Genomic DNA, 25751 nt, shown 5'->3' with positions numbered 1-25751 from the left:
TCCAGCACCATGCCTGCCTGCCTGCCTGCCTGACACCATGCTCCACCAGGCTGGTCACGGACCAACCCTCTGAAACTGTAAGCGGAGCCCCCAACGAAATGCTTTCTTTTATCAGAGCTGCTTTGGTTATGGTGCGTCCTCACAGAACACAAAGACAAGTGCATGCCGACTGTACATGTAGCTGGAGGCCCAGTGGTCAACACCAGCTCGCACAATGAAAGAAGGAAGGGCCAAGCTGAGACACAGAAAACCAGCTGCAAATACAGCTGAGGCTCGCTTGCTCCCTGGATCAAGCTGAGCCTGAAGTCCAGCGCTAATGACTTCCAATCAAATAATCTGGTGAACTCCTTTTGAACTTAAATGGCCTCTGATCAATTGTAAGTTATTTTACTCCAGAGTACAGTGCCAATGTCGCCCTAGGGCAGTGGTTCTCAACCTGTGGGTCATGAGAGATATTTACCTTAAGATTCGTAACAGTAGCAAAACTACAGTTACGAAGTAGCAACAAGAATAATTTTATGGTTGGGGACACCACTACCTGAAGAACCGTATTAAAGGGTTGCAGCATTAGGAAGGTTGAGAACCAGTGGGGGTAGGTACAACTAGTGCCGTGTGTGTGTGTGTGTGTGTGTGTGCGCGCGCGTGGGCGCGTGCGTGGGCGGGGAGCGGGGTTATAGCACCAGGCGGGGCATTGACTCCACTCATCTGAGAACTCAAACAAGGCTCATTCATCCCACCTGCTCTGCAGCACTGCGAACCAATCTCACGTTATAAGCGTGGCAAAAACCCTCCTATAAAAAAAAAAAAACACAGGAGTTGAAAATGTTAATCCTAGAATTAGTGGGCATTTGTCTTTTTGTGGATCGGTATAATTTCCTCCTGTTAATATTTTTTTATCTGCTTTCTGAGCCGTCTCATTTATCTGGGCTTTCAAAAGCTCATGCAAAACACATAATGCACTTGAGCTACAAAAATCAATGCTGCGAGGGCGCATCTTTACGGGGATTGCTATGGAAATCCTCTCCCTGCCTCTCCGAAGCCGACTGCAAACACTTCTAAACACAGCAGACGCTAGGAGAGTTTTACTAATAAACAAGGCTTTTCCCTAATTACCAAATCGAGGAAATGTAAATTTCAGTAATGTACATATGTTCTGATTCTGTGAGAGTCTTAGGTAGCCCAGGCTATGTAGCTCAGGCTAGCCTTGAACTCTGGACTCTTCTGCCTCTACCTCCTGGGTGCTAGGATTACTGTCATGAGCCATTGCATCTGACTATAGTTTTTTAGTGTGTGTGTGTGTGTGTGTGTGCACGTGCGTGAGGGCACAGGCTCACGTAAGGTGTCTTCAATTGCTTTTCTACTTGTTTGTTTGTTTGAGGCATTGTCTCTCACTGAACCTGGAGTTCACCTTGTCCACTAGACTGACTGGCCACTTGGCTCACTAGACTGACTTGGACTGGACTCCCTGTCTCTGCTTCCCCCGCGCTGATGTGAATTTTACATGGATGGGGGATCTGAACTTAGGTTCTCATGCTGGCACAGACAGCACTGTACCCACTCGCCATCTCCTCAACCCCCTTGTCTTCCATTTTTAAAGAGGAAAAGAAATCAAATTAGCTTGGGCTCCAAGCCCCTTACCTCCTTCAAGCACCAAAGACAACTGACTTTAACTAAAACCCACTCACCCTGGCCGAGGACAGCTTGACGCAATTTGCGCGAGTACTTCTGCAGACAAATGGATGGATTGCAGGCCTTAGATTTTTGCCCAAATGACAAAAGAAGCAATTATGTTCCCTCGTCACTTCCCCACTCCCAAGAACTCTATTAAGAGACTAATTTGAGCTGACTCGCTGCTATTCTGCATTCTAAAGTGTGATCTCTTTCGGTACCACCAACATCTCTTCCCCTTTTAAAAATGAGTGGTATTTAAGAAAAATGCCAGCTGGGTGTCTATTTGAGGAGGGGCTGTGGGAGCCTTGAGGCTGATTTAGCTGCCTCTGGAAGCCAGTTGCTTGGGAGTGCGCGAGAGGCCTGGCGCCTGGGCCCACAGTGCAGTCACCTGGACCTGCTGGCTCTGGTCACCTGCTTCTGAGTTTGTCTCCTGCTGCCCAGTGATGGAGGGCTTTGCGTGGGGCTGTCCGGCCATAAGGCTTCCAGATCCGCGCAGCGTGGGGCTGAGCGAAACCCCACACTGAAGGAAGGGTTCTGGAGCTGCGTCCAAAAGAGGCCCAGCCACACATCCTGACTGGTCCCAGGCAGGCTGCAATGCAGTGATTTATCCGGCTGGCTCAGCTCGGGCCTGGCATATGGATGTTCTCGAGAAATGCAGAAGGGACGGTGAAGTGAAAAACTCGGCTTCTGGGTCCATCCATTTCAACAAACATAGAGCCTCTCTTACTGGTCTGTGAACTACATGCGTTTACTGTTGAGGTGCACATGTGTGAGCACATGTGCCGCTTGTGTGTGTGTAGATGTGCATGTGTGAGCACATGTGCCGCTTGTGTGTGTGGAGGTCAGGAGATAACTTGGGGTCGGTTCTCTCCTACCAGGGGGGTCCAGGCACTGAGCTAAGGTAATCAGAGTTGGCATCAAGTGTCTCTGCCCTCTGCCCTGTCCACTTCATTGTTTTTGAGGCAGAATCTCTCACTGAACTTAGAGCTCACGGGTTCAGCTACACTGATTGGTCAGCGAGCCCCAGGGCTCCTCCCCCACAAGAATTACAAACACATACCACCATGTCCAGGCTTTTATGTGTGTGTTGGTGACCTGAACTTGTATCATTACGATTATACAGCAATCCTGATAGCGATGGAGGCCCTCTGAGCCCCGGCTAAATCTCTGGCCATAGAGATGTTCCAGTGGGAAGGGAGGTGGCTGCTACCCTGCAACATCCCTGGTTCTCTGCCCTCCCTCCCAGTGGCCATGGCTTGGAGCCTGTGACTTAGCAGCCGCTCCTGTCAACAGGAGAAGTCAACACGTTCACCCTTTGCGTCTAGACTGGGCTTTCACTCGCCTTGACCATCAGTAGGCCCAGGGCATGCAGTGCGCTATTCTGAGCCCGGGTCTTCTAGAGGCTATGCATGCCTCACCCTATTTTCTCGGACTCTGCCTCTGTCTTGGGAAGAAGTTCGGTTTCAGACGGAGTAGAGCTGAGTAATTCAGAGCCACCCCAGACCGAGCAGCTCCCAGATGACCTGATGCTGACCAGAGCCATATGAGCTAGCCCAGCCAAGCAAGGCCCACAGCCACATCAGAAATAGCACAGGCTTTTGTTTGATAGCACCGAGTTAGAGGGTGGCCTGTTACATGGCAATAGCTAACTGATACACTGAGTTCAGCAGTCCAGAAAGTCGAGGAGGAATCTGAGGCCCCAGGAGGAACAAGGCCTTTTCTAAAGTCATACCTCCTGGTGGGAACCAGCCACCCGGGGCCTGTCCAAGGACACCAATTCCTGCTCCTTCCTCGAGAAGCCCTGTTTCTTATCTTAGCTAAGCCGCCAGCCCTGGGGGGTCCGAACAAAGGGCAGGAGCGGGTGTGTGAAGGCGGCTGAGCAGCTGTAACGAGGTCAACTCTATCTGGCCATTTCCCAGCTGGTTACCTCGGAGATTAGAGATTGGCTCTGAAGAAGCCATTAGGTTGCCTCAAATCATCTCGTTCTCTGACCCAAAAACCAAACCACAGTGGCCTTTCCCCAACCTGAGAAAACTTGTAGAAGCCGACAGAATTTTAATATTAGCAGCAATCTTTGAGAGGCACGCAGAGCTGCGTTTGGCGCACACTGAGCGGTCAATAAATGTTAGCGATTGCCATTATTGTGTTCTCCCACGTTATTCTGATGCCTCAGGTACCTGTCACCATTCATCAGCCAGCAGGCCAGGTGAAAGAGCAATGCCCACCACAGCTCACCGAGGCCAGCCCCTTTACACGAGTCTTGAGACACCAGACCTAGCTTATTAAGTGGAAACGCTGTGGTTAGGGAAGTGTGGAGGACACGGTGAAACACGGTCCCTGCCCCCCTCCTTTCTAGCTGTCAGACACAGGCAAGAGGCTGTCCTGTCCTGAAGCTGGGAGCATTATGGAATAGGAGGGTCACTTTGAGTGAGGGGCACATCACTCCTCAGATGCCAGTAGGATTCTTTCTTAAAAACACTTAAGCTTTGAGGCCCAGGAGCAAAGGCTGCCAACCCTGAATGAGGACTCCAGTTTGATGAGTTACTTCAGACCAAGCTCTAGGATCCTATGTGAAAAAATACTTTATCTGAGACCTTCACTTCTGGATTTGGGGACTGGGAGTTGATGCCACCACCTCTGTGACAGACTGTACCCAATTGTAGGGCACCATGTTATCTACCATCTGCTTCCCAGATGTCCCTGCCCACTGCCACACGCAGGCCAACTAGTCTGCAGGATCTAAGCTGTGCCCCAGAGTCCTACAGGACTGCTCAGAGGACCCAGCCTGGCGGCTAGGGACTGAAAACAGAGGCAGGGCCTTTGCTCCTGGGCAAGTCTCCACAGAGGCCGCAACAGGTGGACTCCCTTATACATCCCCTGCCTGCTTTCTACACCTGTGGCTGCCCCCACTCTGCAGGACTTCAAGCCAGGTAAGGGCAGAGCTGGGGCCTGCTTCCTCTCTGAGATCCCCAGTGCTGAAGGTAAACCCAGGACCACGGATGGAATCCAACAGTGATCCCGCAAAGCTCTGTCGAGAGACCCAGCTGATGACAATGTCTGTAAAGACAGTGACAAAAAGGGGCTTGAGGGGTTAGTCGTTCAGGGCCACCTCAAAGCTCGCAGCCTTTTCCAGTCTCCAGTCCCTCTTTCTGACCCTCCAGTACATCCTCTCCTCCAGATGCAGTCGCTTCCACGGCGGCGAACCATTCTCTGAGTTAAGTAAAAGAAAGGGATAAGGTTGTCTTCTTGATTGGCACCATCCCAGTTTGCCAGAGAAAGCTCCCCCACCTGGGCTCTGCATGCAGCCCTGATGGACCAAGTGGCAGCCAGTGGGGAGGCCCAGGGGCCAGCACTCTGCGTGGCCTGATTTCACTGCTGTGTGCTGACGACTTCAAGTTGGCATTTCCGCTCCCCGGGTTTTTAAAGAATGAGAAATCTGTGGCTGATCACATATTCAGCCACCAAGTGCACTTATTCGAAGACCTAAATTGCAGAAATAACTCGCGTGATTAGTTGAATGAATATTCGGAGCCTGTATCATCAAGCGCAATCTATAGCTAAATCGGGGAGATGACTGGGCCCGGCACAGGGCAAGTCCTCCCCGTTCTGTCTCTTCTTGTGGACCAGGAAGTGGCCCGGGATGGGAATCCTAGACTCTGTCTTGGCATTGCAGGCCCAAGGGAGAGGCGGCTGAGCCTCCAGTTATCTCTAAGGGGCAGAATTGCTGACACGGAGTGAGGCCCAGGAAGGGTCGTGAGATGAGTTCTGTTCATCTCAAGGGCATAAGCCTATCTGGGTACCTGTACCCCAAGTCCTTGCAAAACAGTCAGCCTACTTTGGGGCTCCGGCCTTGGGTGTGCCCAGTCTAGGGGCATTTTCACTGAGCTAATTGCCTTAAGTCCCCTTTTGGTATCTCCTCTCCTCTTCGGCAGAGTTGACTCCTGTGTGCAGCCAGGCTCTACGCAGAGGGTTCTCCCCATCGGAGATCTGACCATGGGCTCCCAACCTTGGCTGCATCTCAGTCCATAGACACGCTCAGGCTCCCTAAGGCGAGACTCCAGGGGCCTTGTCTTCCTGCCCGGGTGGTTTTAGAGAAAGAGCCCCCTGGGGACTAGAGCACAGGGCCCTGAGAGACAGTGCAGAGGCACAGTACAAACCCCGCCCACCCTTCTTCCTGCTGTGGTGTGGGGTGGGAGGACTCCCGGAGACCAGGTTTCAGGCCGGTCAGTCACAGACTCAAGAGCTGGTGGAGAAGTGGACAAGAACCCTATTCCCATGGGAAACCAATTAATTCTTTACACTCAAAGCCTCTAGGACCAAAGAACTTCAGTTCCAATCCTGGCTCTGCAACTTGCTAGCTGTGCAACCCTGATAAAGGTACCTAACCGCCTCATCTGTAACATGGGACTATTCCTGTATCTTTGTAAGATTCTATAGATGATATGGCTAACGTGCTCAGCCAGAGTAGCAATGGCAGACACGTGGACACACTAACTAGTCTTTAGGAAACATTAAGACAACGGGGTAAAGATGAATGAACCATGGCTGGGCAGACAGATCCAGGAAGACAAACACAAGAACCCAAGTTCAGATCCTTAGAACCAAGGGAAGTGGATATGGCAGCACCTGTCTGCAACCCTGGCCTTCAAAGGACAAAATGGAGGTGGAGACACAAGAATTCCCGGAAGCTCATGAGCCACCCAGCCTGCCATACACAGCTGCAGACAAGAGGCCCCAGTCTCAAAAAGGTGGAAGGCAGGGCTGATACCCAAGGTTGGCCTCTGACCTCCATGTCACACCGTGATATGTGCGCCTGCACACACACGCCTGCACATAAACACACACATGGAATGCACATACACAAAGTTTTTGAAAAGTTTAATGTATGGAATTATGAAATTCCTCACACCGTTGCTTAGCATGGGAAATAATATTGTATGGCTGCTTTTCCGATGCTGTGACTACTACCAAAATCGAGCTAAGGAAGAGACAGTTTATTCTGGTGTATTGTTCCAGAGGGATAAGAGTCCACCGTGGCAGCCGGGCAGTGGTGGCGCACACCTTTAATCCCAGCACTTAAGAGACAGAGGCAAGCGGATCTCTGTGTTCGAGGCCAGCCTGGTCTACAGAGTGAGTTCCAGGTCAGCCAGGGCTATCCAGAGAAACCATGTCTCAAAAGAAACAAACAAAAAACCAAAAAAGAGTTCACCATGGCAGATAGGCAGGGAAGAAAGCAGCAGGCATGGGGGCAGGAGCAGGGATTGAGAGATCACATCTTTAACCTCAAGCACGAAGCTGACAGTGAACTGGAAGCACGAAGAAGCTATGAACTCTCAAAGCCCACCCCAGTGACATGCTTCCTTCAGCAAGGCTGTACAGCCGAGCATGTGTGCAAGCGCATATGTGCATGCAGAAAGAGAGAGGGAGGGAGGGAAGGAGGGAAGGAAGGAGGGAAAGAGAGAGGGAAGGAGGGAGGGAAGGAAGGAGGGAGGGGAAAGGGAAGGGGGAAGGAGGTAAAGAGGGAGACAGTGAGGGAAGGAGGAGGGAGGAAGAGAGAGGGAGGGAGGGAAGGAGAGAAGGAGAGAGAGGGAGGGAGGGAGAGAAGGAGAGAGAGGGAGGGAGGGAGGGAGGGAGATGGAAGTAATTTTAAGAGTTGAAAAGACTTCCAAGCCTAGTGTAGTGACACACATCTTTAATCCCAGCACTTGAGGCTAAGGCAGGTGGATCTCTGTGAGTTCGAGGCCAGTCTGATCTACTTAGTAAGTTCCAGGACAGCCAGGGGTGCCAACACAGATAAACGAGTTTCCTCAAACTTCACCAGACTGAGAAGATAGGCGAGAAACCGCAGAGAAAGGACACCCCACCCAGTGAAAGGCTTTGCATGCACGAAAGCGGCTTGGAAAAGACGGCATCAGGCTGAGGTGATGACCCAGCAGTTAACAGCACCTGTTGCATAAGCGGGTCAAGATCTCAGCACCCACGAACAAGCCAGGGTCGTCCCAGCATGGAGGAGAAGGACAGACAGCAGGATTGCTGAGGTTTACAGGCTGCCAGCCAAACAGAAGAACTCAAGCTCCAGGTTTAGTGAGAGACCCTGCCTCAAAGGAATAAAACTGAGAGGAGGGATAGGAGGAACCCAGCTCCCTCCTCTGGCCTCTGCACGTACCTGTGTATTAGTGTACACACACACATATATATATACACAGACATACACACATACATATATACACACACATACATACACAATACACACATACAACATACACACACTACACAAACACATTAATAAGTTAATATATATTAATAAGAGATGACATAGTCTCCAGCAAGGCTTCACTAGTCCATCGTGGGAGAACTCAGCCTTGAAAACCAGTGACAAACCAGACATGAAGTGTGCCTGTCTCCAGATCCCTTAACACCAGAGCCTCAGGTGACAAGACAGTTCTGCTCCACCTGGCAGAGAGGCCCTTTCTACAGAGATGAGAAAATTTGGGACACAAATCAGCTCTCTGGAAGCAAAAGCGACATTTTCACAGGATCAGCTGGAGGCCCGGAAAACTGCAGACTCTAAGTATTCCTGGTGTCGTAACTCTGTCAGCTGTGTTGATGCTGACAAGATGCTTACCCAGCGCCTCGAGACCTGTGCCAAACTGAACTGGTTAGATGTGTAAGCCATAACAACCGCCCTCCGGGGTTCTGCCGGAAGCCTGTGTTGAGCAGGCCACGTTGCGCTACCACAGCCTGCCTGGTGTCGCTCAGGGGGACTGCTTTCCTCTTCTCCCCACACTGGGGGCCGTGCAGCTCTGGATAGGTCTGGGGCAAAAGCCGGGTTCAGTTGTTCAGTCATCTGGCCAGGGACAGGGTGCAGTTCGGAGGCCAGGGGGAGGTTGCACCTGCTTTCTGAAAACACCATCGGCTGCAGTGCTGATCTTTAGAGAGAGGTGTAAATCCAGGGGACCTCACACAGCCAGCAGCAGCTGGAGGCCGGAAGGGAGATAAGGGGGATGGATGGAGAGCCAAGCCAGTCAGCCTTGAAAGAGATAAAGTACTTGCTGGGAACCCCAAGGCCACAGACCTGTTTTCCCGGACATTGATCAGAAGAGAGAAGAACCTGATGAGGCAAAACTGCACAGCAGTGGTGTCTGTGGGAGGAGCCAGCTTGGGCCAGGGAGGCAGGACCCAGCCCCACCATGGGGATGTGCTGTTTGTCTCCATAAAACCTCAAGGCCTCCTTTCCCCTCACTTGTAGACAAGGTCTTATTATGTAACCTAGGTTAGTCTTCAAGTTCTGGGCTCAAGCCATCCTCCTGCCTCAGTCTCTTGAAAAGCTGGAACTACCAGTACATTATTTATTATTGTTGTTTGTCTATATGTATGATGTGTTGGGGGATATGTGGATACCATGGAGAAACTGAAGGACAGAGTCTCCACTTCCTTCTCTACGGCACTGGTTCTCTCCTTCCATCTTTATGTGCATCCCAGGATCCAGCTCAGGTTGTAGGCTTGGCCGCTAAAACCTTTACCCACTGAGTCATCTTGCCAGCCTTTCGAGGCTTTTCTTGTTAGGAGTCCTAATAAGGAGTTGACGTCCACCCACAGTCCCAACCCCTTCTTGGCAACGCAGAGTGGAGGTTGGTGGGAGACGTTCTCCACTGGGGTGATAGTCTCGAGTCCTTAGCCAGCTGGACGACACCTTCTTAGAACTGCTCTGCCTGCCATGTGCGGGTTCCAGTCAGCAAACACCAGCTGAATGAAAGCCACTGCACGCGCGCGCGCGCGCGCGCACACACACACACCATGGCTGTTTTCCAAGTCACCCCTCCTGTTCCCAGCATAGAAAGAAACCAGCTCCGAGGCCGACTCTGCACCTACAGGGAGGGAGATGCTAAAACCCTATCTCCGTCAAATAGTGGGGGCTGGTCACTTCAGGTCCCTAAACCGGTTCTGGGCATCAGAATCAGCGCAGAGATGCAGATTCCCAGGCCAGCTCCAGACCCTCCCCATTGGATCTGCTGTGATGGAACCGAAGTCTACATTACCAAAAGCCCCTCTGGGAGCTGTGGGTATGGGGGGGGGGGGGGGACTCTGGTCAAGAGGCACAGCTTGGGCTAGGGAGGCGGCTCAGTGGTTAGGAGCATGCATTGCTCTTTCAGAGGACCCAGGTTTAATTCCTAACACCCACATCAGGCAGCTCCCAACTGCCTGTCTGTAACTTTGGTTCGAGAGGATCTGATGCCCTCTTCTGGCCTCTGTAGGCACTGCACTCATGCGCACAAACACACAAGAGACATGGGCTTTTAAAAAATAGTAAAAAAAAATACAAAACAATAAAAGTATTTTTAAATAGAGGCACAGATTCATCAAATAAACACAAAAATAATGTTTATGTATTTTATAATTGGTGAACTTGCATTCAAGGGAGGGTGGAAAAAGGGAATCATAAGCAGGGGTGGGGCCCCTCAATGGGCAGATCAAAATACATCATAATAAAGATGATGGTGATGATGATGGGGGCTGAGCATAAGCAATCTTGCCTGTAATCTCAACATGGAGGAAATGAAGACGGGAGAATCAGGAGTTCAAGGCCATCATGAGCTATAGGACACTCTCTCAAAAACTCCAAATCCCAAAATTAAAAATAAAGATAGCTTCCAGGCAGCAGTGGTGCATACCTTTAATCCCAGCACTCAGGTGACAGAGGCAGGCAGATCTCTGTGAGTTCAAGGCCAGCTTGGTCTACAAAGTGAGTTCCAGGACAGTCAGAGCTACACAGAGAAGCCCTGTCTCGAAAACCAAAATAAATAAAGACAGTAATGGTAGGAAAAGTCCTCTATAACGCATTAACTAAGCCTGTACTCATAACCACCGCAATTCCTACATTTCCGGGAAAGGAAACTGAGCCATAGGAAGGTTAACTCGCACGCCCAAGGTTAATACAGCCAGAGTATGGCGCACCTGGCCTGCTGGTACTGCAAGCTGTACTTCCATCTAGTTGGCTTAACTGCCCCGCCCCAGGGGTTCTCTCTTCCCCAGTCAGTGGGCTGAGCTATGGACTCCAGCATGCGTCTGTGCGGGGAGGAGTGCGGGGGGGGCGGGGGGGGGCTGGTCCCTGGAGACAAGCCAGCTTTGCTCCCACTCCCTGCTCCCTGGAGGAGAGACATGTGCAGCCCCCAGAACCTGGCAGAGCCTGGAGAATACATCTCTCCATGGCTACAGAGCTCTCTTCTGGGTCTGAGGGAGTTTGATGTCTGGGATTTCAAGCCCTTCAAATGAAGCCACTCCAGGGTTTGCTCCAGGCAAGAAAGCAAGCTTCGGCCTTTTCCCACAGAAGTCTTCTTCATTAGCCGGCAGCGGGGCCCTCCTAGGCGGCAGCAAGTGTCAAGTGATAGCTCTGTCTGGGATGTTCAAGAGTGTCTCATCCTCCGCGCGAGGGAGGCTACTCTGGCTTTATTTTTAGAACCTAATACAGGAAGGAGTGACACCAGGTATCAGGGCAAGCAGGGTCAACAGAGCAGCACCCCCCCATCAGAACACATCCCTGCCTCCCCAGGTACCTCTGGGCCTGACGCTGGGGACTGCCCTGACACCTGTGTGTTCCGCCCCCACCCAGAAGAGAAAGGGGTCTCCACTTGGAAGCAAGGCAGTCTGGGTATGGCCACCTACATAGCTGGGGAGGTCACCTCTCTCCCTCTCTCAGAGTGTTTCCCCTTTAAGATGTGATGACGGATGTTCAAGAGGAGGCATCTGGAGGTGGAGCCCATGGCCACACCTGACATGAAAAGAGACAAGGAAACAAGCTGTGCCTGGGCTTGCCTGCCAGCTCTGAGGGCAACAGGGACCCAGGTCCTTTCCACGAGATCTGAACAGGCCCAGGTTTCAGCCCCCACCCCCATCCGGTGAAGGTGGGGTCCAGGCAGCAGAGTGTCTGACTTCCTGGGCCTGAGCAAAATTGTCTTTGGGCCCCTTACTTGGCGTTCTTTCTCAGGGATTTTTTTTCTTGTTCTTTTGAGACAAACTCTCACTCTGTAGCTCAGGTTAGACTTGAACTCCTGACCCTCGAAAGCCGGGACTGTAAGCCTGTATGACTATACCCAGCTTCCCTTGCTCTTTTAAAAAGAAAAAAAGAAAATTATCCTTTACAGCTGTATCAGTAGGAAGACACATCTGATCTCCGCTGGGTACATTATTATATGTGTTTTTATTCTTCTGATCAGAAGGAAATTGAAATTAAAACATTCCGCGAGCCCATGGGCCCTTGTGTGTTATGCTTAATGAAGAAGTCAGACTGCGCAAGGCCATGGGGAGTGAGCTACGGTTGAGCGCACGGAGATCTCCGCCTTCCAGGCCTGCACCCCTTCTACACCGAGCGTCCTCCCGGGTGTGGCCTGTGCCGTCCCTCACCTGTAACGGACTTCACTGCCATCTGTCAGCATGTGCCCTCCCAGAAACCCAGCACCCAAGAACACAGACCCCGCTCCCACACCACCCCTCCCAAGTGGCTCCCCACCACACAGAGCTCAATGGGAAGGCGATAACAGCTTCAGGAAAGGGAGGTGTGCCCCTCCTCAGACGCTCCAAGGGTCTACAGTAGGAGTGACCCTTAGCACACATTCTGACTGGTGGCAAAAGTGAACATCACTATCGTGGACCGTCTCATGGGCCCACTGGGCCTGGCTCATTTCCGGCCTTCTTCCCTGCCTCACATTTAGCTCCCAGCAAGGTACACAGTGAAGCCTCAGGACCACAGATGCCAAACTAAACTCCAACTTAAGCAATAAACACATGCTGCCACCCCCATCTGCTGCCGGATGCAAAACAATGTCCAGCTGCACTTCTAGGACATGGTTATGTCAGAAGCAGGGTCCTCAGCAGAGCCATACCCCGCCTCCAGGAAGTGACAGGGACAGGGGTTTGAAGCAGATGGCTCCCTTCCTCTGTCCTTCCCTCCTCAAGGCCTTGGGGGTATGGGCACCACAACAGCAATGACCTCGAACGGACTAGTCCCGGACTTCCCAGTTACTGGGGGAGAAAATGTGATTGTGTATTATCCTGTCATTAAAGCACAAAACAAAAGCCACGGGCAGAGAATTGCAAGTTGTCTCTCAGACTTGATGAAAAGAGAAAACAGACTTGAATATTAGCACCAAACTGTGCCGACAGCTCACTTCCAGGGCTCTTTGTCTCCGTGGGGCTCTTTGAGAAAATGTCATGGTGCCTATTGATTCTAGTTATGCTCGGGAGGACCGCCTCCTGTGGCGTGCGGAAAGGGATCGGCTTGTGCCAGAGGCCCCTGGCCAGCAGGGGAGAGGCTGTGGCTGGATGCCGCTCTCTGCAGTGGTCAGTGATCCGTCCCTGCAACCCCCATCACTGACCCCACTGTCCACTCGGCTGCAGGGGCTCTCATCAGCTGGAGAGAAGTACACCCCAGGGGGACACAGACACCCACGGTTTTCGGACCTTGAAGTAACCCAGGAGACCATGCCCTCAGCACCTGTGTAGTATGAGGGGGAACCTGCAGCCCTGAGTAGCTAGCCGAGGAGCCAGGGGTCCTGGCTGTTGAGCCTGGGGCAGGAGGGGGTATTTTGAGCTACATCTGCAGACCTGGTGTTTAGTTTCACAGAAGTTCTCTTTCCATAGATATGTCCCACCTGTGCCACGCTGAGACTCCAGCAGCCCCAAAGGGACCACGGGCTAGCTCACGCTCGCCTCTGGGTATTTCTGTGCCACTACCCCCCCCCCACACACACACACTTCCATTTGTGTTTCTCTGCTCTGGGAAACCATTCCCTCAAGAGCAAGCTAAGAGGATGTGAAAGTCATGTTTGCAGACATGACCCACATGCTTTATGCTGACCCGTGTCTACACAAGCTGGGGAGGGCCGCACAGTGGAGACAGTGTCTGGCTCACAGGAGACACCCCACAGCACTGTGTGGACAGCATCTAGCAACCGGAGACACCACGGGTGTCGATGAAAGGGACAGGCTGCTATGATCCCAACAACGGTCACAAGGAGATTGTCACCATCCCCATTACACAAGAGAGAAAGCAGGGTCCTGGGAAGGGAGCATGCTCCTGTCCAGTGAACAAGCGATGGAGTCAGAATCCAAGGAGCCCACGGCGCCTGACTCCCAGGTCAATGCCTGTGTCTCGCAGTCCCCAGACTGGAGAAGTCCCGTTTGCCTCCATCTTAGCTGGACACATAGCCCTGGGGTTGACTGGTAAGCAGAGAGACCACTTCATAGCACGGGGGAGGTAGCAGGGAGGGGTGGTTGAAGGAGGAAGGATTTAACATGAGAAACATTTGTGGGTGTCCCAATTCACCCCTAAGAGGAGGCAGAAAGATCAGGACCCTGCAGACCGGGGCTGAGCAGGCAGTGCAGGGCACTAAGAAGGAGGCAGCATGCAGCAGGCGGCTAACGTTGGTGCCCACAACAGCAAGTGTTGACAAGCATAACAGAGTAACTAGAACCCACACAGCTTGGAGCTGCTAATTGGCTTATCCAACTTGCAAAACTAATACTGTCCCAGGAAAGCTGGGGATGCTAAGCAGTATGATCCAAATATGGGGTGTGTCTCAGAGGACCACCTGCTATCCCCACCAGAGAAAATAGTACCCAAAGTACTCTTCGCCCTCAGACAGACCCCTGGTGGAAAAGCAAAATGGTGTAGCATGAAGGGAAACAGTCAAAGTTTAGACACTTGATTACCATACAACCCAACAATCCTCTCCTACGCATATACCCAAGAGAAACGAAAACCTATGTCCACACGTTAATGGTCATGGCAGCGTTATTCATTACAGAAAAAAAAAAATGAAAACTTAAAATGTCTGTCAGTGACTGAGCCCAGATTGTGGTATATCCATACAATGGAAGAGTATTCAACAATAAAGAAGAGCGAAAGACTGATACAGGCTGCAATTTGCCTAAACCACTGCGCACACTCAGAGGAAGAAGCCAGTGACAAAGACCAAGTGTTATACAAACCACACACGAGTTCCTCTGGCGCTGCCATGAGAAACGTCCGGACAGAGGGAAACCTGACTTGGGCTCATGATCTCCAAGGGTCTCAGTCCATGTGGCTGAGAAGGCATGGAGGGGGTGACTTGCCCGTACTGCAGGAGCTTGTGGTGACTCCTCCAACACAGGGCAGGTGTAACCTCAAAAGTCCACCCTTCGTGGTACTTCTACCACTCAGGGCCCACCTCCCAAAGGCTCCACAGCCTTCTAGATAACACCACAAGTTGGGGACCATAAGCCTGTGGGGGCCAGTTCAGAGTCATAGCATATCATTTAGATAAAGCACTCAGAATTAGCCAGTTACACTGGGGTGGGGGGCCAGTGGGAAATTGGAGCCAAATGGGACCACCTGCCTGTGAGTATGGGGTTTCTACGAGCGATGATGCAAATGTTGTAAAATGAATTCTGGCGATGGCTAAAACTTCTATCAACATATCAAAAATCATTTCACAGTAACCAAAAAGCATTTTACGGGAGTCACCAAATACCAGAAACAAAAGTGGCCAGCAACAGAAGAGACAGGTAGACCTGGCAAAGGATCAGCTACAGCCCACAACAGACTAAGGAGGTAAGAACCAAGTCCAGAAGGCGCAGGGCATAATTAATCCATGGTGTCAGGAATCCAAAGAGCAGCCACCCCTGGGAACCTACTGACCAGAAAGAACCTTCTAACGGAGCAGGACCCTCTCCATGCAGGTCTGCAAGGCCAGCCACAGCTGCGTCTGTGTAAAACTTGCAGGACTGTGTGCCTTATGATTTTACCATGCAGATGTTGCAAGCAATTCCGTGGAGTTTGGGTCGTTTTTGTTTGTTTGTTTGTTTGTTTGTTTGTTTTTTCCTCAAGCAAGAATTTTGTGGCTTTTCCTGAAGGTACACTATAGCAGACCAAAGAAAGGGAAAGAAAGGCTCCCATAAGTCTAGCTGAGTGAATAAATGAGTTTATTGGGGTCACTTAAATGAGCACTTGAAGGCAGTTGCATTACCCTAACAAGGTGGCAACTCATGAAAATGGCATGCCTAGAGCTCCCTGTGGGACTGGCAGGGGGCACAGCTGGCCAGTTCCTCTTTCCCAGCAATTGCCACTACGTATATAATCATGGGGGTGGGGCTTTGCAAATTTTTTAAGTTTCAGGAACTTCCTGTGGTTTGTGTATTTCCTTTACTTCCTGGGTCTTATTTACCAAGTCTCCTTTCAACAGCAAATACTTTCTCTGAGGACAGAGCTCTGTAACAACTACATAGAAGAAACACTTGCATGTTCCAAAAGCAGGGTTCAGATCTAAGTTGTCAAGCCTCCGGGGAGCCCCTGCCCTAGGTACTGTCTTCCCCATCCTCAGGCACCAGACCAGACGGCTGTAGAGAATTCTACTGGCATTGCTGATCTGCCATGGTGCGAATCCACATTCCTATGAGTCACAGAGTTTGCTGGGAAATTTGGCAAGTGCGTGCCATCAGCATTGTGAGAAGAGAGGGGGCTGGTTGCTGTCGGCTCAACCTTGTTTCCAAGGAAAGAAAGGTCTTTGGGGAGTGGGTGGAACACGCTGCCACGGGGAGGGAATGTCAATTTCAATATGAATCATTTCATGCATGGCAGTAACTCACTCTGGGAATAGATACCCTGACTCACTCAGCTCCAACAAGAGCGTGGCTTGCTGCTAACATTTCAGATGCCAAGAGAATCAGCAATAGTTGGGGGAGAGAGAGATAGAGATCCCCAGTAAATGCCAGGAGTCCAGAGGCAGAGGCCCTGTGCACAGACCCTTTGTGCGGACACTGACAAGGCCCAGAGGACATTGTGAGCTCTGGTGACAGCCGGCGCCAGTGCTGGGACACCAACCCAGGCCTCTCGCCTGAGAATTCTTTTTACAACAACCTGCTACTATATTTTCTAAGGAAATAAATTCTCCGCTGTGCTAAGGCTTTTAAAGAAAAAGAAAGGGGCCACGAAGCATCTTAATTAGAAATTGCTTGGAGGAGAGGGAGGGACCTCGGAGGGAGCGAGCAGAGTCCTGCCAGTGGCCAGCCGGTTGCCCCAGAACCTGAAAACCCAGCGCACCATGCTGTGGAGGAGTATTTACTCTGAAATCACCAAGGGTGACCCAAAGGGCATTCTGGTCATCAGATGGTGGCTAGGGGATTGTCATTCAAGGTCCCAGGGAGACCTCATGGGACCCGCAGCATCTGTCCAATGACCGCAGGCCCAGCCTGTCCTTCAACACAGGGGCTGGCTTTTCATCCAATTACACTCTTCGGGCCAAAGGCACATCTGCCAGTGGCCTGAGTTTCTGGTTCATTTCCTCCGTGCTTTTCCACCCTCTGGCCTCCGGATGGAGCATGCAGGGCTTTCAAAGCATGTGACTTCCTGGGAGGGTGCTGGCTGCCCCAGAGCCTGACCTGTTCTGTCCAAGGAACTGCAGTGTGGCCGCTTGCGAAGCTGATGACAATCATTTCTCAAAGCAAACTCCAGCCCCAGTCAGGAATGTGCGCTCAGCTTGCCAGAATCAGCCAGCTGCCCAGCCCCACACTGAGGTTCCAGGAACCATAGATGGTTTTTCTTCCCCAGAAGAAAAACTCCAGAAAAAAAAAAAAAAAAAAAAAAAAAAACAGCTCGTAAAACAGAAAATGTATTTTCACCAGACAACTTGAAATGCTATTACTTCACCAAAGAGATGAAAAAGGTACTGGGTGGAGGGCAGTGAGACAGCTCAGCAGGTAAAGGTGCTTGCCACCAAGCCTGATGATCTGAATTCGATCCCTGGAACCCACAGGATGGAAGGAGAGAACAAATTCCTGAAATTTGCTCTCCGACCTCCACATATGTGCCAAGGCGTGTGTGTACCCACATAGAACCAACCACACACGTGAGTAAATAAATGTAATCCTTAAAAAACAAAGCATCAGGAACAGAATGCATGTGTGCAAGGAAAACTTCTTGTATGTATTAGCATGCAGGTGTGTGCACATGTGTGTGAAAGCCAGAGGACAACCTCAGGTGTCTCCAGGTCTCTAGGCACTGTCCACCTTGTTTTCTGAGACAGGGTCTCACTGGCCTGGATCTAGCCAAGTAGACTAGGGTGGCTGTCCAGTGACACTCCCTGCCCGGATCCACCCGGCTCTATATCGCCGGTGCTGGGGTTACACGCATGCACCACCATGCCCGCATTTTTACATCACATCTGGGAATCGAACTTGGGTTATTATTCACTTGCTGACCGAGCCATCTCCCCAGACCAAGAAGAAAATCTTAATGTTTAGTGCCACTCTCTGTGTCTCGAACCCTCCAGCCTCATACAGCGTGAAAACCGAGTGCTCCAGAAGCCTGCGACTTCGGCTGGTGAATGCCAGGCATGGGATTCGAACCCAGGTGAGTGTCCACAAACAAACTCTTGAGAGGCAGGGTAGAGACCCAGGGAGACGTGAGATGTGGGGAAGCCGGTCTGCTTCACAAACTAGCTAGCTGGCAAAGCCGGCTTCTTGAAAGGGAGCCCCACGGGGAGGAGCTCTCACGTGTGGAACAGACCAGGAGGAATGGCGTGTGTACCAGTGTGCGCAGGTGTGTAGGAGTGTGAATGGCAAGCAGGTGACACTACTAAGCCACACGCCCTGCAGCAATTGTAGAAGCGGCACCGCGGGGCCTGGATTTGTTCACTCCTCAACATCCTATTTGCTCAGTTTACAAGGCAAAGATGATTTTTCTCTCTGCCAAGGCCGAGCACTGCCAGCCCCTGATCTGAAAATCGCACCGTGTTCGTTTTGCCTCTCGGCTCACTCATGGCTATATATCATCCCTGTGATGGGGACTGGGCTGGCAGTTCTATCAGGGAATCCATGGGCAGAGACAGAATCCAATTTGGGGTTTCCACAATCACCCTGGGGCTTGGCTTGGAGCTGGAGAAATATCGCTTTGGGCCACACAAACACCTCCATCCTCCACAGTGAAGATTCAGGGAATCAAATTTGCTGAGCAAGCGGGACAGCTACTTTTCCAGGCCTTCCGGCTGATTCTGAGCGCAGCACTTCACGGCAGGAGGTCAAGACCACCACCACTGACAGGGACGGGAGCCGGAGTGAGCAAGGCCATGAGCACGGCCGGCCGAGCCAGGCTGGGAACAAAGGGGAAATGGTCCAGGCAGAGACCGTGGCAGGCTGCTCATTCTTTCTACAATACATCAAGAGCCTGCAGCGAGCCAGACACTGCTCTTTCCTGGGTTAGAATTAGAGTCATTATTATTAATTAGCTAGTAGAATGCTGACAGCGGCTGCCATGTGATGAGTGCACGTGGGCAGGTGTTGCACCAGGTGGTTCTCACGCGCAGCAGCTGCATTGAATCCTCAGAGCAGGGGAAGCTGCTGCTGTCGCCATTGTGCAGATGGAGCAACTGAGTGCAGGAGGTCAAGGGAGCAGCTCTGTGACAGAGGACGAGGAAGTGGCAAACCCAAATTTCAAACCCAGGCTGGCCTGACTCTCCGATCCCTGCTCCTTGCAGCTCAGCTCAGTCAGGCTGCAAGCAGGTGTTCCTAAAGTTGCTGGGCAGATTTTCTAGGTGGAAGACAAGTCCTCTGAGCCCTAAAAGCTCGGTTCATATCCAGTAATGAGCCGAGAGACAGGTGACGCGGAGCCTAGCCGTGGTGTATAGGGGAAGGGAAGACATATCGCTCCAACCCTGACACAGCTTTCTGTTCCATTCCCTACACTGTGTTCACTGCGGGACAGGGCAGCATAGTAGCTTACTGCTCGGGCTTCAGCTATTGCAAGTCCTGGAGATTTCTAGCTCTGTTCTCTCACCTGTGAAATGGAGTGACACCTTACAGGGGATTGTGGGGTACACTAGAAAACACAGCTATGGTGTTGGGAGTGATGTGTACACAGGGTATGGTGGCCTCTGGAGCCCAAATCCCACACTCTTGAAAGGCAGTTCTGAAACTCTGAGAGAATCTATCACTGGTGGCGGTGACCCGGCCACAGTGGCAGGCCACAGGGGACAATGTGGCTAATCTCTGGATGGGTGTAGCCAAGTGCAGTGGCCCGGGATTCCAGCCAGTAGGGTTAATGTGTGCGGTCATCTCCACCAAGTCCCTTCTCTTCTCTCTGAGCATTAGCTTTTCCAACTCTAAAACAAAGGAATAAACCAGGCGGTGGTGGCGCACACCTTTAATCCCAGCACTAGAGAGGCAGAGGCAGGTGGATCTCTATGAGTTCGAGGCCAGCCTGGTCTACAGAGTGAGTTCCAGGACAGACTCCAAAGCTATTCAAAGAAACCCTGTCTTGAAAAGTAAAAATTAAACAAAACAAAAACGAAAATGAACAGTCACACTATCAAGGGCAGATGACTCTGTCCCGCGCATTTCTTTCAGGAAGGGCCAAGCTCTCACTGTGCTGACAGAAAGATGGGCACTCGTTGAGTATCATCACAGCCAGCTGACGTGGACTGCAAAGAAAGGGGGTTGCCGATCACATGCCCGGGACACCCCAAACCCTTCTGTTGGCAAGAGGCTGGTTTACTTTCTGCTGTTTTTCTGTCATGAAATTCTAGGTTGCTGCTCAAATGGGCCAAGAGGTGCAGTGCCCACTGCATTCCTACCAGGGCAATGGGGATGGGGCAGGGTACGGCCCTGTGGTACTTATGTGGGTTTCTGGGTCCAGGGAACTTGGACATGCCCCTAGGACATGGGAGCAGCAGTTTGACCTCAGGGCTCTTCCTGCGCCATGATCACAGTACTGGGCATCTGCAGCGTGCTGCCTGTGTGTTGAGCATGTGCCATGCTCATAGTACTGGGCATCTGCAGCACGCCACTTGTGTGCTGAGCATGTGCCATGCTCAAAGTACTGCATATCTGTAGTGTGCCGCCTGTGTGCTGCGCATGCGCCAGATCACAACCCCGGACATCGCAGCATACTGCCTATGTGCTGAGCATGCACCATGCTCAAAGTATTGGATATCTGCAGCACGCTGCCTGTGTGCTGTGCATGCTCAACAGTTTGTGTGCACTAACTTCTTCTTCTGAAAATAATTCTGTTACTGTCTCACCTTGCAGCTGGCCAAACAGACCCAGTGAAGTTAAGAGACTTGCCCAAGATTACACAGCTAGCAATAGCATAGTGACATTAAACCCCTGCCCTCTGGCTATGGAGTCCAGGGCCCTCAGGGAACTTCTCTGTCCCCAGGTTCTAGCAGTGGGTATTAGTGGCTGGCCTCTTCTACAGGCAGAGAGACTGGGCCTCTGTGACCCAAGCCACTTGCTTTACAATATGGTGACTGCCAACCTGTGCTGGCTCTTCTGCTCCTGTACCACGCACTGCCCCAGTCTGAGGACTACCCTCTGTGGCAGGAGCAGGAAGAGCTACTGCCCAAGAGCCCCCTGGGTGCTTGGGGCTGAATCCTGGGCACATCTCCTTATTAGTTACTAGGGACAGGGCTGGCAAGATGATTCATTGGGCAAAGGTACCTATCAGCAAGCCTGTCAACGGGTGTTCAAGCCTCAGGACCCACACTTAGGAGACTCCTCTGACCTCCACCTCTTACACACACAAAATACACAAAATAATTATAATCCCCACAGGCTCAGGAAACTGAGCCCATGCCCACTCCGTTGAGAGCCACAGAAGTTTAGCTGGCCTACAGTCCATGCGCCTCTACCATCCAGCTGGAGAATAAGGGTCCCACATGGCGAACTTACAGAGGAAGGGAAAGGCCAAGAGCGGGTTGTCTTCTCTGGTGGCCTTGGGCGTGTCTTCCGATGGGGCCTGCTGAGCCGGATGTGGATGAGGACAAGCTACAAGCTACTGGGACAGTGGAATGCCCAGTTCACAAAAACTGTCCTCAGCAAGAGGATCCGCCCTTGGGGCAAGAATAGCTTTGATGAAGGACGGGACAGCATGGGGCTGTTGGCATGGTGAGGGGCCACACAGGGAGACCAGAGAGACCAGGCTCAAAATGGTGACCACTGTCGCCAGAGCTCCTACAGATCTTGGCAAAGGGAGGCACTGGTGTGGTCTCAGGACCCTCCGCCCATATGCAGGCACACAGTGTGGTCCCTAGGAACAGGCTGTGGGAGCCCATCCCATCTGAGAGCTGCACACATGTGTGCTGGACAGGGCCCTCCTGTAAGTCTCATTCAGTCAGGCAGGGCAGGGTGAGTCTGCCTATTCCTGTCTACCCCGGGGCATCCCAGCCTACTTGAGGTCACTGGTGATGGCAGAGGCCACCCAACAGTCGCTCCCCCCTCCCCCCTGGGCCAGGAAGTGGGACAGAACAGAGCAGCTGCTCCTACCTCTGGGATCCTCTCCCTGGACCCAGGAATGGAGTCTTGTCTTCTAGATGTGCTTTCACGGACTCTGAATTCTGAGAACTGTCACCATTGCCGGGGCTCTGAGACAGGCAGGCCCAGGCTGTGTTCAGAGCCCCCTGTGGCCCCAACTCTCAGAAACAGCTACGGGGAGACATACTAGCCACGGAGCGCTCAGCCAGGAAGCGGGGACGTCTGAGTGTGAACCTAGGTCTGTCTGACCCCAGGATTTCAGACCAGTAAGTGTGATTTACAACACTGTCTAATGGTCCCCTCTACCTGTCCCTTTCTGAAGACCCTGGACAGGCCCCAGGAGAGGGCCAGGAAAGGGGAGCCCCTTGAGTTCCAGGCAGCTGACCCCAGGCCCAGCACCCAACAGTGTGGAGAGTGAAAGAGTGAATGGCTCAAAGCAGCCTCCTGTCTGCTGCCCCACACCTCTGCCTTCCCCCGGTCACCAGGGCACCCTAGGAGGCATGTTTACACCAGGAGTGCCGTGGGGACCGGGCAATGGGTTCCTCGGGTCTCCACCTAGGATCAGGATGTCCAGGGGACCTCAGAACTCATCTCAGGCTTCCTCGGTCGACTGCCACTCTCATTGACTGCAGTAGAAATCATGCCGCATTCCCAACACGTGGTCCTTCAGGTACTCAGACATGCTCCCATGGATGTCCTCACACAGGCCCAGGACAAAAGCTGCACCACCTGGAGCCCAGAGAGGTTAAGTGACTTGGGCACAGCCACAGCTAAGGACGAAGGGAGGATTTGCACCCAGGTCTTCTTGAGGGATTTGTTCTTTCTATCCTTTCCGGAGCCCAGGGCTCTCCCATATTAGATAAAGTCCTGAAGGGCTGTGATTTAAATCCTAGGCTCTGAGCCAGATGGTGATGGGACATACCTTTAATCCCAACATGCATGGATCTCTATGAGTTTGAGGCCAGCATGGTCTAAAGAGAGAGTTCCAGGAAAACCAGAGCTACACAGAGAAACCCTGTGTCAAGAAACATAAACAAATAAATGAGTGACTGAATAAATAAATAAATCTGTCACTTTGGGCCAGACTTAGCCCAGTCCCTCCTAGAAGTGCTTCCTGCAAAACCTGAGCAATAGCTGGGTCTACACTGAGCGGTTTCAAGCCCCACGGTCAACACCAGTTCCCCGTTATGGAGAAGAGAGGGGGTCGATTTAAACCACTAGCGTCCTTTCCTATGAGCTGGGCAGACTGTCATCCCAGCCACTCGGGAAGCTGAGGCAGGAGAACTGTTTAGGCCCAGGAGTTCAACATATCGAGAACCATCTCAAATATGTATTATTATCATTATTATTGTTTTGTTTTTTGAGACAGGGTCTTTCTATGTAACGCTGGTTGTCCTAGAACTCACTATGTAGGCAAGACTGGTCCCAAACTCATAGAGATGTGCCTGCCTCTACCTCCCAAGTGCTAGGATTAAAAGTATACGCCACCACGCCTGACTCAAATATTTAAAAAAAAATTAATACAAACATTCTGTGACAGTTAATCTTCCCCATAAACTTGGCTGGTTTTAAAAATCACAAAGAGACACACCTCTGGGTGTGACTTGGGACACAGACTGAATCAAAAAGCTGAGCACCAAATTCACTTCTCTCCGCTTCCTTGCTGTGGAAACCATGACAACAGCGACCTCATATGCCTGCCCCATGCCTTCTCCACCACGATGGACTGTGCGCCCTAAAACTGTGAGCCAAACAAACTCTCTCTTCCTTAAGTTGATTTTGTCAGATATTTGGCCGTAGAAAGGAGAAAAGCAACCAACACACATTATTTGATATTTACAGAAATACTTACAATTTACCCTAAGCCCCTCCCACAGAGTCAAAACTGTGTAGACAAGGGTAAACGCACAGGAGGGAAAACTGGAAGGACATGGTCAAAGATGTCAACAGTGGCTACATTTACAAGACAGATCAACTTTAATCTCTTCACTTTGCCCACTTTTGTAATTTTTGGATCCCTTGTTCTCCCACATTTACAAAGGCCTAAGGCTGTTCAAATCCATGTCCTTTTCTCCTGCGACAGAGGTGACTCATCTGGACAGGCTAAGAGCCTCCAGCACTGACTGCAGGAGGAGGATGTGGGTCTGGGGCACGCCTCCTAAACACCAACTCTGACACTGGGAGCTCCACACACAGGCCCCCGTCTCCAGTATCCAACCACCCTTCAGGTTTCCCTGGGGATTTCCAGCTCAGGCCTGCTTCTCTGGATCTAACTGCAGCAACCTGTATTCCTCGGAAGTGAGGACCAGTGGGTATAGTGCTGCCTTTATCTGACCCAGCATAACATCTTTCCTTAAAGGAAGGAGATGGCTAGGCTGTCCAGAGCATCTTCTCTCTGGAACGACATCTGGACAAGGAGGCTGGGCTTGCAGCCTTTAGGAGATATTCCAAAGGGTTCTGGGTCCAGAGAACGCTATAGCAGGGAGGTGGCACAGTCAGAGGGCTGCCGGAGAAACACAAGGGGCATGTGTCCGATCTGTTGTCACCAGGCAACATGAACAACACCCTGGAATTTAAAGGCAGCCTGAACACAAACTCTTTATACACATTTGCTCTCTGTAGGGCAATGCCATCTCACCACCACCCCAGTAAAGTGAATTTACCCAGTCTTCTGTGTTCACATCACCAAACCCTATCCCCTCACCATCCTCACCATCCTCACCATCCGCACCATCCCAAGCTCGGACGCAAGGCTGTATGAGCGGGCAGACGCACTTGGGTTCTCCGAGTCCAGAAAAGCTTGGAAAGCCCAGAGAAGGGCAGACCAAAGTGGAGCTGCACTCAACGCCCCCGGGGTCTGTGTCAACTCACCGAACATGCTGCCCTCGTAGCCGTCCTTTGTGAGTGGCCGGAGTTCGTTCTTGCCCATCGCATAACGGCGGTAATTCTGCCACGCAAACCGCATCATCTGCGGGAAAGAGCAGGGGACCAGACCCCGGTGAGCTGGCGGCCAGTGGTGCCCTCCATACCCTCTGCCAAGGTCTCAGCCTGATTTCATTCCCCATCAGAGCTGCCTGGAAAGCCGTTCCCCTCAAGTCACTCCACACACCAAAGATCATCCAGAGATTTCCCAGAAGGAACCCGAACCACCTCCTAGGCGTTAAGTGTGGCTCACTGGTAGGGCCTGCCCATCGTGTCTGAGGTCCTCCTTTTGATCCCCAGTAATGAGGAGGAAAAAAAAATAAATGGCACCTCTTTCATGCAGCCTTCCCTGCTCTGCCCCTGCTTAAGGTAATCCTCTCAAGGGAAGAGAAAGGACGCACTGACTCAGGGCGCGTGCCTGTCTCAATTGAACAGAATGCCCTCCCTCCCCCTTCCTCCTGACAAAGTACTGTGAATCACTCTCTATGCATAAGGAGCTGGGTCAGAAGTGGGGTGACCTGGCCAAACTGCCCCAGTGGTTTATTGAGAGGGCTGGGAATGGAATCCACACTCTGGTTCAGGAGTGCCGGGTCTGTCCCTGGAAGACATGAGAGTCTCTATGGATAGTGTTGACCTACCCTAGGCATCATGGGCTCCCCTGGACCCAACTGGTCACTGTTGTTTGTGATTTTTATGGCCGTGGACCAGGAGCTCTTTGAAATCAGACACTATACCTGCCTGGCCTCAGTTTCCCCGACAGAACCCAGCCCAGGACAGTATACACTACCAGAGTGCCTGAGAACTCTCACTATGCGCAAGAGTCTCTAATGAGAGCTTTGCCAGTCCCCCAGGAGGGTGGGCGTTTGCTCCCTAGCTGC

General features: G+C 51.8%; 1 protein-coding gene across 1 annotated transcript in view; it reads right to left on the bottom strand.

Moving 5' to 3' along the window:
• Man1c1 (mannosidase alpha class 1C member 1) overlaps positions 1 to 25751 on the bottom strand; it is a 143739-nt gene that overhangs the window by 57436 nt on the left and 60552 nt on the right. The window contains exon 2 of the mRNA XM_057784072.1: positions 24823 to 24919. Coding sequence (XP_057640055.1) covers positions 24823 to 24919 — 97 coding nt within the window. The remainder of the gene's footprint in view (positions 1 to 24822; positions 24920 to 25751) is intronic.

This window comes from Chionomys nivalis, chromosome 11 (genome assembly GCF_950005125.1).
Source record: "Chionomys nivalis chromosome 11, mChiNiv1.1, whole genome shotgun sequence".
Taxonomy (NCBI): domain Eukaryota; kingdom Metazoa; phylum Chordata; class Mammalia; order Rodentia; family Cricetidae; genus Chionomys; species Chionomys nivalis.
The sequence above is the reverse complement of the archived record's forward strand: the minus strand, read 5'-3'. Positions and strand labels throughout refer to the sequence as shown.